Source organism: Vigna angularis, chromosome 1, assembly GCF_016808095.1.
Source record: "Vigna angularis cultivar LongXiaoDou No.4 chromosome 1, ASM1680809v1, whole genome shotgun sequence".
In the NCBI taxonomy this organism is placed as follows: Eukaryota; Viridiplantae; Streptophyta; class Magnoliopsida; order Fabales; family Fabaceae; genus Vigna; species Vigna angularis.
In genome coordinates this window covers 40420057-40437657 of record NC_068970.1, presented here as the reverse complement: position 1 = coordinate 40437657, position 17601 = coordinate 40420057, and the positions used below count along the sequence as shown (strand labels likewise).

Here is a 17601-nt window from a genome sequence, read left to right as displayed (position 1 = left end):
GAAACTAGTGTAAACTAGTGTTTTCTACAACACATATCGGGTTAGATCTCAACCAGTTTAGTCTGTGTTGGAATCACGATCTTTTGGCTGGACACAAGTTCAAGGAGAACTTGATTTTCTACCATCCTAAGGTTTAGATTTCATCCTAGGAATGTATTGGTTGATTGCAAATCACATTCTTCTTGACTGTGGACGACAACAGTTGGTGTTTCCGGACTTTGACGATTTTAAGTTGATCACAACTAAGGAAGCCTTGAAGGAGGTCAGTAATGGAGCCACATGTTTTGTAGTGATGGCTCAGGAGAAGAAGAAGAGTTCTGGAGAAAAAGCAATGAGAATCCCAGTGGTAGAGGAATTTACGGATGTCTTTCCGGATGAAGTTTCAGGATTACCACCAAGCAGAGAAGTAGAGTTCTCCATTGATCTAGTACCAGGAGCTGGACCAGTGTCTGTGGCCCCGTACAGGATGGCTCCGGTAGAATTGGTCGAACTAAAGAAGCAGATTGAAGAGTTGTTAGAAAAGAAATTCATCAGGCCAAGTGCTTCACCTTGGGGGGCACCAGTACTATTAGTGAAGAAGAAGGATGGAAGTTCGAGGTTATGCATTGATTACCGGCAGTTAAACAAGCTGACGATCAAGAACAAGTATCCATTACCAAGGATTGAAGACTTGTTGGATCAATTGCGTGGAGCTGGTGTGTTTTCAAAGATCGACTTAAGGTCTAGGTACCATCAGATCCTAGTGAAGCCTGAAGACAGACAGAAGACAGCCTTTCGGTCACGTTACGGTCACTACGAGTATGTGGTGATGCCGTTCGGAGTGACCAATGCTCCTGCAATATTTATGGATTACATGAATCGAATCTTCCGGCCTTGGTTAGATAAGTTTGTTGTTGTGTTCATAGACGACATTCTCATTTATTCTAAGGATCAGGAAGAGCATGCTGAACATTTGAGGACAGTGTTAGAAACACTCAGGGAGCACTAGTTGTTCGGGAAATTATCCAAGTGCGAGTTTTGGTTGGATGAGGTACAGTTTCTAGGTCATGTGATTTCTGCCCAAGGAATTTCTGTGGATCCAGCCAAAGTAGAAGCAGTGTTGAAGTGGGAACGTCCAAAAACAGTATCCGAGGTGAGGAGTTTTGTGGGCCTAGTCGGGTACTACAGGAGATTTGTCAAAGATTTCTCAAAGATAGTAGGTCCACTGACGCAGTTGACTCGGAAGGATCAACCATTCTCTTGGACGGACAAGTGTGAAGCAAGCTTTAAAGAGATGAAGAGAATGCTGACAAGTGCTCAAGTGCTAATGATCCCAGATACTTCGAAGGTTTTTGAAGTGTTTTGCGACGCTTCACACCAAGGACTCGGATGTGTGTTAATGCAAGAGAAGAGACCAGTGGCCTACACATCGAGGCAATTGAAGGTACATGAAAGGAATTACCCAACACACGACCTCGAGTTAGCCGCTGTTGTTTTCGCTCTGAAGGCTTGGAGACATTATCTTTATGGATCACGTTTTCAGGTCTTTAGTGATCATAAGAGCTTGAAGTATCTTTTCGATCAGAAGGAGTTAAATATGAGGCATAGAAGATGGATGGAATACTTGAAGGACTTTGAGTTTGACTTACAGTACCAACCAGGAAAGGCAAATGTTGTTGCAGATGCTTTGAGCAGGAAGCGGATACAGATGTCAGCTATGATGGTTAAGAAACTAGAGCTAATCGAAAAGTTTAGAGATATGAACTTGGGTTTACAATTGAACCAAGATCATATTTGGTGTAGTCATTTGAAGATCACAAGTGACTTCTCGGAGAAGATTAAAGCAGAGCAAAAAGAAGATGCAAACTTACAACAGACGGTGGAGTTGTTAGGGACAGAGCAGGCTAAGGATTTTAGTCTAGGAGCTGACGGAGTTTTGCGGTTCAAAAACAGGGTGTGTGTTCCATCAAAGTTGGAATTGATAAGAAAGATTCTGGAAGAAGGACATAAGAGTCGTCTTAGCATACATCCTGGTATGACTAAGATGTACAAGGACCTGAAGGATTCTTTTTGGTGGACTGGAATGAAAAAGGATGTGGCGGAATTTGTCTCCTCTTGTCTAACTTGTCAGAAGGCTAAAATTGAGCATCAAAGACCAGGAGGAATGCTGCAACAGTTGGAAATTCCCCAATGGAAGTGGGATGACATATCAATGGACTTTGTGACTCATTTACCAAGGTCTCCAAGAGGTCATGATTCTATATGGGTGATTGTGACAGGTTGACAAAGTGTGCTCATTTCTTACCCATCAACCAGAAGATGTCATTGGATAAGCTAGCAGAACTTTACATTAAGGAGATAATAAGGTTGCATGGAGTGCCCAAGAGCATTATTTCAGATCGTGATCCAAGATTTACGTCAAGATTTTGGAAGAAGATGCAAGAATCTTTGGGTACAGAGTTAAGGATGAGTTCAGCTTATCATCCCCAAACGGATGGACAGTCTGAAAGGACTATACAATCCTTGGAAGATTTGCTAAGAGCTTGTGTGCTGGATCACTTAGGAAGTTGGAGTGAGGTGTTACCTTTGGTAGAGTTCACGTACAACAATAGCTTTCACGCGAGCATTGGAATGGCACCGTATGAAGCTCTCTATGGGAGAAGGTGTAGGACGCCTTTGTGCTGGTTCCAAGATGGGGAAGTAATATCGGTGGGTCCAGAGTTGTTACAGAAGACAACCGAGAAGGTTAAGCTGATACAAGAAAGGATGCGTGCAACACAGAGTAGGAAGAAGTCTTATGCAGACAAACGACGGAGACCTCTTGAGTTCGAGGTGGGAGATCATGTTTTTCTGCGAGTCTCTTAGATGACAGGAGTTGGAAGAGCCATCAAGTCAAGGAAGTTATCTCCGATGTTTCTTGGACCATTTCAGATTATCAAAAGGATAGGACCGGTAGCATATGAAATTGCACTACCTCCTCAATTGGAAAATTTACACAATGTGTTTCACGTTTCTCAGTTGAGGAAGTATGTGTCAAACCCTGATCATGTGCTCGAATTGGATGATGTTCAAATCAGAGAAGACTTGTCATTGGATGTTCAGTCGAAGCAGTTGAGAGGGAAGGATATTCGTACAGTGAAAGTGTTGTGGAATGAGAAGACTGAAGAAATGACTTGGGAATTGGAAGAAGAAATGAAAAATCTTCATCCTCATCTTTTTGGTTAACAAGTACAATTTTCGAGGACGAAAATTTTTAAAGGAGGGGAGAATGTAAGACCCTTGTAAACTCAAAATTTTACCAAGTTGTAAAAATTTCAAGTTGTAGTGTAAAATAGAATGCTGTCAAAATTTGACATGGTTTACTATTTTATGTATAACTTTTTATACAATTAATATTTTGGGTTGATTCTTTTTCCATTAGAAAGTAGACTCAAAGAGCTTCGATTTGAGTACTCATATGTTTTTTTTTCAACATCGGGAAGGGCCTCAACCAAATCAAACAAGTCACGAAAAATGTTATTTTGAGTTTTCTGCTGGTTAATCGATTAACTGCTGTAGTTAATCGATTAGTACAGAGAAAATTCGTGTTTTAGCCTCTGGACTCAAGTTAATCGATTAGCACTTGAGTTAATCGATTAGCTACGTCAGTTATGGAAACATAACAGCCTGGAACACGTTTTTTTGAGCATGCAAGGTTGGGGAATCTTCCCACAAACCATTCTTTCCGGATTTTGGGGCTGGAAAATGGATTAGGATGGCCAGATGTTGGTCTTTTATTGCTAAATTACAATATCTTGGGTCCTTGCTTGTCTTGGAGCCATTTCTTTAGATCCAAATCAGACTTGGAAGATAGGAGAGAGTGGAGAGCTTTTTGGTGTGAGGAGAACGAAACTCTAAGTGTGCAGAGGTGTTGGAACTTGCTTGGTCAACCAAGGAAGGGAAGAGTTACTCTCTTGGAAGAAGAAGTTAAGATCTTCAAGAGGTAAGGGGAGCTAATCTATGTATTTTACTTTGTGGAAAATTTGTATGAATTGGATGAAATGTTTTAAGCATATGGAGATGATGTTAGATTGATCCTTGATCTTTGGTTTTCTGTTTGAATCTATGGACTTGTTATTATCAATATGATAAGGTGAGATAATTAAATGATGGATTGAGAATTCTGAATATGAAAGAAGCTTGAAGGTAAAGTTGTAAGGGAAGTAGCGTTCGGTCATAATCATGCTTTGGCTTAGGCATTTAGCGTTCGTCCTTGTCTGGAGAGCGTTCGGTTTTAGGGGATGATATTAATAGCGTTCGGTCATTAGTTTAAATAACAATCGCTCAAGTTATGGTTTAGTAACGATCGCTCAGGTGTTGGTTAGTAGCGTTCGTTCATTCGCTGGTTTAGTAGTGTTCGGTCAGTTGATGGTTTAATTAGCGTTCGGTCTTCATAAGGTTTGATCGTGGAGCGCTCGTTCAATAAGTGTTGAATTCAATATGGTGTTCGGTTTTGAGCGTTCGGCCTAGTGTTTGATCTCACAGTGTTCGTCCATGAAGCGCTAGCATTAACAGCGTTCGTCCCAATAGTGCTCGACTAAGAGTAACAACGCTCGTCCCAATAGTGCTCGACTAAGAGTAACAGCGTTCGTCCAAACAGTGTCCGTCCAATGGTTTATGACGTTCGTCCAAATAGTTAACTCGCACCTGCACTTTGCAGAAATTGTTTTCGATAGTTTTGGGGGTTCTGGATGTTCGTTTTGGACGTTCTCTAGGTCGTTTTGGGGGTTCTTGACCCTTCCGGAACTGTTGGTAATGGTTTCAAAGCTGTTTGAGTTACCTAAAAATGAGTATTAAAAGGATATAAAGAAAATGTGTTAGGTGTACACTGTTTTGAGTTGTTAGATATATCTATTTGATATGGAAATGTTGTGTGATCGGTTTGACATTGCAAATTGATATGAGAATGATGTTTGGATGGTTAAGTACTGTTGAAATCATGGTTGTATATGATTTGATTATGAGTTTCATGTTTAATGAAGAATTGAGGTTATTAATGATATGGTATTGTGATAATCCCACTTATGCATTTAAATATATTGAACATATGCTAAGTTCATGGTTGGCGAATATGTGATGATGACATGATATAGGCGTTATGGTATGGTTGGATTGGTATTGTAAGGATTATTGTATATGGGTATTTTGGTCAGATAATGTTATTGAACGAGTGGTGGATAGTAAGCGTTGTCCGGGGAATCTCTTTAGGTGAGTGATGGGGGGTATACTTGCACTTGTCCGGGGAAGCTCTTGATCAGAGTGATGGAGGGTGACATTGTGTACTTGCCCGGGGAATCTCCCTATAGAGTGATGGGAAGCAGCACTACACATTGGGGTAATGTGTAACCGCCCGGGGAATCTCTTACATTATGTAAGAGTGATGGGGGTGACGTGGGGTACTAGTCCGGTAAAGCTCGAGATAATTAAATTGACGTTGTGCGTGCTGGCCCGGGGAATCTCTTTAGGTGAGTGATGGGGGGTATACTTGCACTTGTCCGGGGAAGCTCTTGATCAGAGTGATGGAGGGTGACATTGTGTACTTGCCCGGGGAATCTCCCTATAGAGTGATGGGAAGCAGCACTACACATTGGGGTAATGTGTAACCGCCCGGGGAATCTCTTACATTATGTAAGAGTGATGGGGGTGACGTGGGGTACTAGTCCGGTGAAGCTCATTACAAATTTGATTGGCGTTGTGCTTGCGGGCCTGGGGAATCTCTTTAGGCGAGTGATGAGGGGTATACTTGCACTTGTCCGGGGAAGCTCTTGATTAGAGTGATGGAGGGTGACTTGTGTACTTGCTCGGGGAATCTCCCTATAGAGTGATGGGAAGCAGCACTACACATTAGGGTAATGTGTAACGGCCCGGTGAAGCTCTGAAAAGAGTGATGAGAGTGACGCTAGTACATATTGGTGTATGTATTTTGATTGATCTGTAATATTGGTGGATATAGTCATATTTATTTTGTAATGCATATTGGTGTATGCATTCTAATTTGATATTTTGATACATATTGGTATATGCATATGGTTGAAGCATAATTCGTACTTGGGTATATAGTTTGATCTGGTTAAGGTGTGGATGATAGTATGTTATTATGAGTATATTTATGATGTATATGAATTGTATTTTCGTTAGCTCACCCTTGCTTGTTTGTGCATGTGAATGCGATGATCGTATAATGCGTGATGTTATACGGGAGCAGATATTGTTGCAGATGTGATGGCTGATGTTTCTGAACATGCATAAAGGATGAAGGAGAGATGGGATAGATGACTAGGAATGTATTTTTAATATTCGATCCTGACTATTTAAACATTTTATTTTTGGAATAATCGGTTCGTAATAAATAACATACTATTTTTTTCCGTTGAGGTTGGATATTAAAAATTTGAATTTTTACTTACGTGTTTTACGGAAAAATTAGTCAGTGTAACACCAAATTCCGGGGTGTTACTTGTGGTATCAGAGCAGTGATTCTTTTCCGAAAATAAAATTTTGGGGATTGGGGAGTAAGAAATTCTATCATGCATTCTTGTGATTTTCTTGTTTCTTTATGAAATTGATTGTGTTATTATTATGCGTGTAAAGAGCATCATGTCTCAGAGCATTATCCCATTAACCATGACCGTTATCCCATTAACCATGCATTCATGAGCATTTAACGGCTGTCTACAATCTACTTTCCTTGCGCTCACCCGATCGGTTATTTTACGAAACAACCGATCGGTTGCCTTCCTTCGGTAGTAACACAAGCCACCGTCTGTTGTCTACCCTCGGTAATAACACAATCTGTGGTCGGTCGCCTACTCTCGGTAATACCACAAGCCACGGACGGTCGGTTGCCTACCGACGGTAGTAACACGTATTTGCATATAAAAGAACCATTAAAGTATACTCAATAAACCACAACTCACACACTCACTCGACTCATCCGGATTTGTATAACTGTCGAACTATCAGTCGTCTTTGCACTTGCATAGTTTAGCTGGCACTCACCAACACTAGCAAGGTAAATCCCCCAATCTGTCTATGTCTAAATTCAAAGACTATAGACGAGGACCTCCCTCTACTCTACTATGCGAGGTGAATCCCCCAAACTGTCTATGTCTAAATTCAAAGACTATAGACGAGGACCTCCCTCTACTCTCACCACTTACATTGTTCTACTCTACTTGAGCATGAACAATGCTTTGAGTGTAGGGATAGACAGACCAAAATACAAAGTTCACTACAGTTATACAGAACAATAACAACACCCCACATATCACTTTCGTCCATCTCTCCCCGAGATGTCCAAATCATACTCAAATTCATCATTTATATTCACAATCAGATTATCCCAGTAATTTAACATATCTCATGCGTTCACATACTTTCACATAAATCACATCTCAACATACATTCCAAACATTCGTACACATAATTCAATTCAAGAGAAAATCAACTTAGACAACATTATTTGTAGAATTCTATTTGGACAAGCACTATTCACCGAACACCATGGAACGAACGCTACTAGACGAACGCCATTTTCCAAACACTATGCCGAACACTATTTGGACGGACGTCATTCACCAAAACGATCTGGACGAATGCTATGAGATCCAACATAAACAGGCCGACCGCTAAAACGCAGAACACCATAATGACCGAACACTCTTAGAACGAACACTGTGAGATTAGATCATACTAGGTCGAACGCTCCAAACCGAACACCATATTACATCAGATACTATTAGGTCGAACGCTAAAACCGAACTCCACATTCAAATTGGATATTGTCTGGACGAACGTTAAGATCAAACTCTTAGGCTCGACATTAAAACTCTCCACGCTATTAGACCGGATACCATTAGGTCGAACACCAAAAGAACGAACGCTAGGGTCCAAACTCATTTAACCGAATACTAAAAGAACGAACGCTACAATTTCTAATACACTAAGACCGAACGTTCATGATCCAGCCTTAAGAATATCAATTTACAACCGGACGTTCCAGATCTAAATTTAGGAATATCAATTTAAAACCGAACGCAAACTAATACATCAAAACCGAACGCATACAATCAGTAGTACACCGAGACCGAAATCTCAAGCTTAACCACTATTAAATTGGACACCACTGCGACGAACGTTTTGAATATGGATCGAATACCTAGAGAACTATGTCGAATACCTAAAGTACTGGACGATCGTCTAGAATCCTGACCAAATGATCACCACTTAATCCAGTACCACATGAACACTTAACCGAACAGTATTAAATCAAACCTAAGCGAACGGTACTAAATCCAATTGTAACCGAATGGTACCAAATATCATGGTTTGACCGAACGCTAAACTCACTTTGACGGACGAACACGAACGCTAATCGAACACAAGACCGAACGCTCAACATATTTATCCGAACGGTACTAAAATCAATACTTAACCGATCAACAGAAATTAACTACCAAACGCTCATTTAATCGCTAATACCCCATAACCGATCGTTCGAGATCCAAAACTTAAGAATAAGCAACTTAAGACCGAACGCTTAGTAATCCACCAAAACCGAACGTTCAAGTTTCAAACCTAAGAATCCATATTAAGGACGAACGACTAAAATCACTAATACCCAATACCGAACGCTCAAGATTACTTCTTGTAAATACCAATTTAGGGACGAACGCTCAAGGTTGAAACCTAAAATACCGAATTGATAATGAACGCTCATAATCTAAACAATGAGAATACTAAACTAAGTACGAACGCCTAACATCTCTAATTTACTGGATAATATTTTGACGAACGTCTAATAATTTACTAACTCAAGAACGAACACTATCGTTCGTTACAAGAGAATACAAAACCGAACGCTCATATTATTTTGGCCGACCACTAATCGGTTGAGCACTGTTTGGGCGAACGCGCGTTCTGCAGAATTCTGTAGAATCGCACCAGATTTTCCAGAAAACGCAGAAACCCCATTTTTCATCCCCTTCTTCCCAGATTTGCATCAAATGCAGTATATTTCAACAATCAAACAAAAGATCTAACTCCCCTTACCTCTTGAAGACTTCCTTTGAATCTTTCTCCAAAAGATTTGCAGCAAAGCTCTTCACTCCTCCGGATGCAGCACCCAACACCCCTCTTGAATCTATCTCTCCCAAGACTTGCAATCCAAGACCTCCTTGCACTTCAGCAGCTCCGAACTTCACCCTCTCACCGATTTGCAGCAACTCTTCCAATCTGTAAAGCCCCTCAAAACTCCTTGAATCTACCAACTCTTCCTGTTTCGGTATAAATGTTGTCCGGTGTGTCTTTGTTGCTTCTAGATGTCCGGGACGCTTGCTTTTCCTCAATTGTTGGTGTTCATGCTCCAAAGGAGGGGGAGGTACCTGCGAAGATACTCCGACGCTCAAGTCAGATTGAGTTATCGAGCCTCAGCTCTCAAGAAAATGATTATATTATCAGTGCAGAGTATTATTTAGAGTTCCTCTGGCCTAAGTGTAACATAGAGGGAACGTACCTGAACTTTTTCCCTGTCATTGTATTTATAAGCCAAATAAAAATAACCTTACCTAAAAATGTGGTTAGTTACTTATAAATATCTTAACCGTCTAAGATATTTTATGTAATAAATATCTTACTACATACCGTGCACTCCCCAGCTTCTTCCTTCCTTCCTTAGTGCTGTGATGGTGTTTCTAGGTGGTTGGAGCACTTCAAAGTGGAGTGACTCACTCTCCACCAGCAGCCGAAAGTGAGCACCTCCCCCCACCACTCACATGCGCAGCCGCCCCCTTCCCTGCCACTTAGAAACGTGCCTCCCTTCCCCACCACTTCCTTCTTTTTAAAAGAAAAAGGACGCTCGGTCCTTACAATCTCCTCCTTGGTTTGGAATTGCATACACTCTTGCAACTTTGGGAAAACATGTTGAGATGATTGTGTGATTTGGTGGTCATCATTCTGTTTTTCGTGAAGTATGCTATCCAACTCATCATCTGAACTAAATTCATTAACATTATCTAATATGAAAGCTTCTTAGTTGATAATTTGCAACGATGAAGATGCTCTAAAGTTTCAAGATACCATTATGAATTAGTGTTTGTGAGAGGAGAAACAGATAAATTGTAAAGAAATAGGAAATACGTTGAATTGCAATGTGAAGAGAGAAGCATCAACTTCATCCATATATAATGTAATATGAAGTTGAGTTGGTGAATATGGAATTGTGTAGGCAAGTAATAGCTTTGCATGCATGAAGTCACTTAAACATAGGCGGGAGAAATTGGACCAAACACAACACATCAAAGACAAGACATTGAATACAAAAATAATTTAATTGTCTGGGTACTATAAATAAATAAAAAATTTGTAACATCTCAAAATACAGTAATCACCATATAATAGAATTAATTACATTAAACAGTTAAACAATGCAGTCTTACACTAGAATCAAGGTTCAAAAGCCAAAAGGCTTAATTACAGAATTCCATACAGTAATTCAGTACTACTAGAAATTCAGAACGAACGGTTTTACCAAATTAACTAACCGAACGTTCAAAAACTAAAACAACTAAACTCTAAAATGAACGAACGCTCTAGGGTTCAGCTTTAACCTCCACGTCTACTAGGTTCTCTTCTTCAATAACGTCCTCCAAAGTAGCCTCGCCTTTTGCTCACATCCACACGGATGATCATTGCAACGACAGGACAAACGTACAAGGACAACAGACAACACAAGGAAAAACGAAGGGTAAGCTTATGTAATTTAATCCATACATCAACATATAAAATAAACATTTCAATCCACACAAACATATAGTTCAACATATAACATCATACGAAGTATATTACTAGACAGACCGTCTGGACTGTATGAATCTGTGTAGCTACAAGCGTCCTTGCACCCGAGTGATGTAGTAACTGGGATACACTCAACAACTGCCACTCGAGGTTAGCCCTATCCAAAGTACCCCTAAGGACTAGGACCTCCTGTCGTTCGCACACATGACCTACCCCCTCTACGTGAGGATGAGTACTCACGGAACATCAGGATGGACTGCCAGCATTAGCATAACCACAGTCATACTTTACCAAATCCAATATTCAATATATATGAGTCGTTCCTCCCTGGAACGCTCGTCCAAAATCCATAATCGTATAATCATTCCATATCATGTTCACCCTTTAAAATCTTATACTTCCTTATCATTTTCATCTTTAGTTTAAAAGGCATAAAATAACGAACGTTCATCCCTCTGAAGAACGAGGACGGACGATAAGAAAATGGACTGAATGAACTAAGAAAACTGTAACGGACGTTATTTTCTACTTGGGTCAGTTAAGTGAACTGACTCGTTTGGGTTTACACTGGTACTTAAAGAAATTTCATTATAGAGACCTTATACCGAATCCAACTTAAGAAGGAGAACCAAGAATATTAAGAACTATCTTTGAAGTAAATCACATACGGTAGACCAATGCCAGTAATGACCGAACGTGAAGAAAAAGGGAAATACTATTACAGTTAGACGAACGTTATTTTTTTCAAGGTTGATCACACAATAATACGAGCGCTAGGTATAAGACCGAGCACTAATTAGGACGAACGCTAGGTAGATGACCGAGCGTTACTAATTTTAAAGTATAAAGGTATAATGTATTATTATTTAATTTTAGATATACGGGTACCACTAGGCTGAGCCGATCGCTCAAACCTAGTATTTCACAGGACGTTCGTTCTCGATCAGAATTCTTTCTAAATGAAATAATTCCTTTTTAGGCATTTTACTAGAAAACCGAACGGTATAAGACCGTACGATGACGAACGTATATTATCATAGTGAGGATTTCATATTTCAGATTTTCATCTATTTCAAATCTCAAGTTTCAACATATCATCTCATACTTTATAACTTCATCTCAATATCAATTTACAAACTTTATATGATTCACATTAATCATTCATACTTATCAACCATCAGCATACATATCAACCAACGCATACCATATTCATTCATTATAACAGCGATCGTTCATACATAATCAATCAGCATTTATCTCATACATTCAGTCAATATCGGACGTTCATAAAACATACAGTATCAATTAAATCAAATAAGCTTCCCTTACCCGGATTTGAGACTGAATCGTTCTATACGTAAGAAGTGTGGCTCGACCAGCTAACGTTTTCCCCCTTAACAGTCACTTAACTCTTCCAATCAAATCTATCCACAAGAAAGTTGAGGTACTTAGACTACACACTAGCATGCAGCCAAAACTTAGTTTTTCAGGAAACCTAAGAACGAACTACTAAGGGAGAAACTTACCAGTTTCAGCTTCTGAAACTGTTCGGTCCAACTTGTAGCTCACAGCTCAGAGAACGCTCCTACGGTTTCTGAAAGTTGATCGGAGAAGAGGGTGGTGAGTTATAGTAGAGAGAAGATGGGATTGTTCTAGAGAGAAGAAGGAGAATTCGAAAGATCAGGGTCTTTGGAGAAGATGAGTGCATGCAGAGAGTGACGCGGACTTCAGAAAAATCAGTTTTGTTTAAAAACCAACGTCCGTTCTCCTGCTGACACCTGCATCCCACTTACTGATTTTCGAAACTTCCATACTCGACACCTGGTGTTAGCGCAGAGGGGTTTGGGTGCGTTTTAATTACTCTGAGCAAGTGACGTGGGGTGTATTAATTATGATTTGACAGATGGTTTGCAGTGTTAAATTTCCAAGGTGTGAGACCCTAGAAAATCAACTGCAAATCCCTGTCACATCACCATTAATACACGCCACATCACTGCTTAGGGAAATTAAAAACCCACTTTGCACCGCATGCACGTCTGCCATGTGTCATTTTAGAACCTTAGGAAATCTGTAGTGGGAAACAAGTGTCTGTATGAGAGTGCATGTCCGTTTGACGGTGGGAAGAAAAATTTATTTCTCTGAAAACACTTCTCCTCACTCTCTGCATTCACCTTCTTCCTCACGAAACTTTGGCCTTTCTTCTTCTCCAACTTCTCTCTAAAACTCCCAACTTCTCTCTACTGTAAATCTCACGCCTCTTCTCCGATCAACTTGCAGCACCGTAGGAACGCTCGCCCAACTGCAAGCTACCAACTGGACCGAACAATTTCAAAGGCGGAAACTGGTAAGTCTCCTTCAGAAGCTCGTCCTTAGGTTTCTGGGAAACTAGGGTTGTAGTTGCATGCAAGTAGGTAGTCTAAGTGTTCTGTTTTCTGTGGTTAGATTTGTTTTGGAAGAGTCAAGAACATAAGGAAAGCGTAGTTGGACGAAGCCACTTTTGCATCTAGGACAAATTTGGTTGTCAATCCGGGTAAGGGAAGCTTATACGTTTAATTTATACTTGCATGTTGTATGATTTGATTTGGATGTATGAAAAGTATACTGTTTGAGTTGTTATGAGCGATCACTGATATTGTATATGTTTTCTGTTGGATGAAATGCATGTTGATTTGGATACGTATGAAAGGTGTATGACTATGGTATGAATGGATGTATTAAAATGATGAGATCTGTATAGTATGAGAATTAAGCATGGATATGAAGTTACGAGATATGAATCATAGGAAAAATGTTAAAGTTAAGATAGTTGAAAAATCTGGATATAAAAATTCTCCCTATGATAAAGTACGCTCGTCACCGTACGGTCTTATACCGTTCGTGTTCCCTGGAAATAACTTAGAGTAGAATTCTTTCATTTGGGAAGAATTCGATTTGAGAACGAGCGTCCTTATTTCGAATTACTATGTTTGAGCGTTCGGCTCAGTATAGAGTTGTCGTACGCCTTAAATTAAATGGTACGGAATTAAGTAACGTTCGGTCTTACACTAAGCGTTCGTCCTAAATAGCGCTCGGTCTTATACCGAACGTTCGTTCTAAATAGCGCTCGGTCTTATACCGAACGTTCGTTCTAAATAGCGCTCGGTCTTATACCGAACGTTCGTTCTAAATAGCGCTCGATCTTATACCAAGCGTTCGTTCTAAAGAGCGCTCGGTCTTGAACCAAGCGTTCGTCATGATTGGTTTTCGGTCATCTACCTAGCGTGCGTCTTAACGTAGTGTTCGGTCTTAAATCGAACGCTCGTCCTTATCTTTGATTCCTTAACGAACGTAAATAGCGTTCGTCCAAATAATTAGTAAATTTACATTGGCGCGTTCGGTCATTGACCGGCAGTCGACCCCTTTTTAACAAAAGATTCCCAACGTAGTTAAGTATTCTTCTTGATGTATCTTCGTCCAAGTTGAGTCAACCGGACCTCCTGGTACTTAAAATATTCTGAAAATGGTCGTATTCCTCTGGAGTCTTTCTGATCGATAATGGGTTATCCTAAGTCTGGCTTTTAACGTTCGTCCTCTTCCTTCAGAACGTTGAACGTTCGTCTTTTTAAGAAAGTGGAACATAGAATGAAAATGTTATGAATATGAACTATTAGGACGTGTGAACACTATATTACATGATTGTAAAATTATGGATTTGGAACGAGCGTTCCAAGGAGGAACGTCTCATATATGTTAAATGCTAAATTTGGTAAAGTATGACTGTGGCCATTGCTAATGCTGGCTTTGTCCATCCTGATGTTCCGTGATGCTCATCTTCATGTAGAAGAGGGTAGTCATGTGTGGGAACGGCAGGAGGTCCTTAGTCCATAAGTTAACATGGGCGACGTAAGAACGGACTAACCTCGAGTGGCAGCTGATTAGGTATATCCCGGCTACTACACCACTCGGGTGCAAGGACGCCTGTAGCTACACGGTTCATACAGTCCGGACGGTCGGTCTAATACATATATATATATATATATATATATATTTCTATGTTACATTGTGTTAAATTGTATGTTGTATGTGTGAGTTGGAATGTTGAACGTATATGTTGAATGTACGAATTAAATATTATAAGCTTACCCTTTCGTTTTCCTTGTGTTGTCCTGCTGTCTATGTACGTTCGTCCTGTCTTGCAATGATCATCCGTGTGGATGTGAGCAGAAGGCGAGGCCACCTTAGAGGAGGTAATCGAAGAAGAAAACTTGGTTGAAGTGGAAGTGAAAGCGGAGCAGTAGAACGTTCGTCTTTCGTTTTGATTAGAGCGCTCGTAGATGTTAGGCTATAAATGTTAGCTTATTTGGACGTTCGGTTAATTCTTTTGTAAAACCGTTCGTTCTAATTTACTTTCCTGTTTCGGTGTTGCGCTCGTTATTTTGTATCCAATCCGTTCGGCTTTTGAACCTTGAACTCTGTTAATTGTAAAGACTGCATGTTTTACTGTTAATTGTAATTAATTCTAGTCTATGGTAATTACTATATTTTGGGATGTTACATTAGTGGTATCAGAGCAGTTTTGTTCTCTTGAAGGACGCTGTAGGTTATGAGTGCACTGTGTTTTTGCTGTGTGATTAATATGTGTTTAAATGAGTTATTTTCTCAACTCTTTACACGTAACTAACGTTCGTTTTTCTCTGTGTCCAGAGAACGAATGGCACCTAGACTCCCTCCTCCACCTCAACCTACTGAACCTGATGTGTCCAACAACGCTAGGTTGTTGGAAACGGTGATTGACCGACTGCAGCAACAAAACACGACTTTGATGGAGCAGAATGCCACTTTAATGCAGCAAAATCAGAGTGCCATGCAGAGTTTGGAGGCTTCGTGTGCCAACTCTGAAACGACTCAGCTACAATTGATGGAAATTCTTGCTGCTACCAGGGGCACGTCAGGAGCTTCCTCTTCCAACGTTGCTCAACCAACTGAATGGAGTTTGCAGAGTTTCCTCCAACACCATCCGGCCAAATTCAGTGGAAAGTGCCTCCCTGACGAGGCAGATCAGTGGCTAAGAGACATGGAGAGAATCTTTAACGCCAAAAGATGCCCGGATGAAAACAGGTTGGCGTTCACAGAGTACCTACTGACTGGAGAAGCTAGCCATTGGTTGGCGAGCATGAGAGCAATCTTAACGGACGCTCAAAATCCAATCACTTGGGAAGTATTCAGAAGCAAGTTTTATGAAGAGTATTTCCCTTATAGCGTCCGCTTTGCCAAGGAAGTTGAATTTCTGCAGCTCGTCCAAGGCGGAATGTCCGTTTCTGAGTATACGAACAAGTTCAAACACTTGGTTCGTTTCAATACGATGGCCACCAGTGGAGAGTGGCAGTGCAGGAAGTTTGAGAACGGATTGCAGAGCGACTTGAAGGTTTTAATCTCCAGTCTTTGTATACGGACGTTTCCTGCTATGGTTGAGAGGGCCAAGGTTTTAGAGAAGAACATGGCAGAAGCGGAAAGAAACAAGAAGCAACAACAGGCTGTAAGGGGACCAATCGTAGCAAGGAGTAATGTCAATCAGAGGGGATCCCCTTACGCTCGTCCAAATCAGTCATTAAGCGCAAGTGGGTCTCAAACACTGGTTCCTACCGGACAGTCTGGGCAGCAAGGTAACGTCACCTGTTTCCAATGTGGGGGACCACATTATCGTTCGTCATGCCCTCAGCTGGTGGGCGGGAAACATTGTACTCGTTGTGGAAGAAATGGGCATTTGGAGAACGAGTGCAACTTGGGAGGACGAGCGGTAATGAGACCACCAAACGCTGGAAGGAATCAGCCAAGAGGTGGACGGGCTCAAGCAGTGGGACGAGTGTATGCTATAACTGGAGCAGAGGCAGCAAGCTCAGGTAATCTTATAATTGGTGAATGCTTGCTATATGGAATGCCATGTCGTGTATTATATGACTCGGGGGCAACTCACTCCTTCATCTCGAAGGCGTGTGTTGAAAAACTGGGAATAGTAGAGAGAGACATGCAGTTCGACTTGGTGGTGTCAACCCCAGCGGCTGGAGAGCTTAGGACATCTACCGTATGCATTAGATGTCCTATTGCGGTTGAGGGGCATAGTTATAAGGTGAACTTAATTTGTTTGCCTTTGAAGGAGTTAGAAGTAATTTTAGGAATGGATTGGTTGGCTGCCAATCGCATTCTTATAGACTGTGGCAAGAAGGAGTTGATTTTTCCAGAAGAAGATGAAGAAGAGTTATTAGTAACGCTCGGTCAATTAAAAGAAGACGTTATGGAAGGCGCCAGCTGTTTCCTGATTATGACGCATGAAGATCAGGAATTCGTAGGATTGGTTAAAGAACGATCGTCCACTAGTGACAGTAATGGACGATCAATTGTGGATGAGTTTGCGGACGTCTTTCCAGAAGAAATTCCGGGACTGCCTCCTGTTCGTGAAGTTGAATTCACCATTGATTTGGTGACGACGGCAGCGCCTATCTCAGTTCAACCATACCGGATGGCGCCTGCAGAGTTGGTTGAACTCAAGAAGTAGATTGAAGAGCTCATGGATAAACAATTCATCAGGCCGAGCGTATCACCTTGGGGAGTGCCTGTGCTCTTAGTGAAAAAGAAGGATGGCAGCTCTCGGTTATGTATAGATTACCGTCAATTGAACAAGCTGACCATCAAAAACAAGTACCCGTTGCCTAGGATTGATGACTTGTTGGACCAACTGCATGGGGCAACGGTATTTTCGAAGATTGACTTGCGGTCTGGATATCATCAAATCAGAGTTAAGGAGGACGACAT

At 40.9% G+C, this 17601-nt stretch overlaps 2 protein-coding genes across 2 annotated transcripts; both read left to right on the top strand.

Annotated features, from left to right (window-relative positions):
* Nucleotides 1–2844: 2844 nt before the first annotated feature.
* LOC128195015 (uncharacterized) lies at nt 2845–3204 on the top strand. The gene has a single exon (XM_052871814.1). The coding sequence runs from the start codon at nt 2845–2847 to the stop codon at nt 3202–3204; it is 360 nt and encodes a 119-aa protein (XP_052727774.1).
* Nucleotides 3205–15502: 12298 nt separating this feature from the next.
* LOC128195014 (uncharacterized) lies at nt 15503–17344 on the top strand. The gene has a single exon (XM_052871809.1). The coding sequence runs from the start codon at nt 15503–15505 to the stop codon at nt 17342–17344; it is 1842 nt and encodes a 613-aa protein (XP_052727769.1).
* The last annotated feature ends 257 nt before the right edge of the window (nt 17345–17601 follow it).

What these genes read in the sequence shown, in the direction of transcription:
- LOC128195015 (XM_052871814.1), top strand. Translation starts at nt 2,845, where the DNA reads ATGACAGGAGTTGGAAGAGCCATCAAGTCAAGGAAGTTATCTCCGATG.
- LOC128195014 (XM_052871809.1), top strand. Translation starts at nt 15,503, where the DNA reads ATGGCACCTAGACTCCCTCCTCCACCTCAACCTACTGAACCTGATGTG.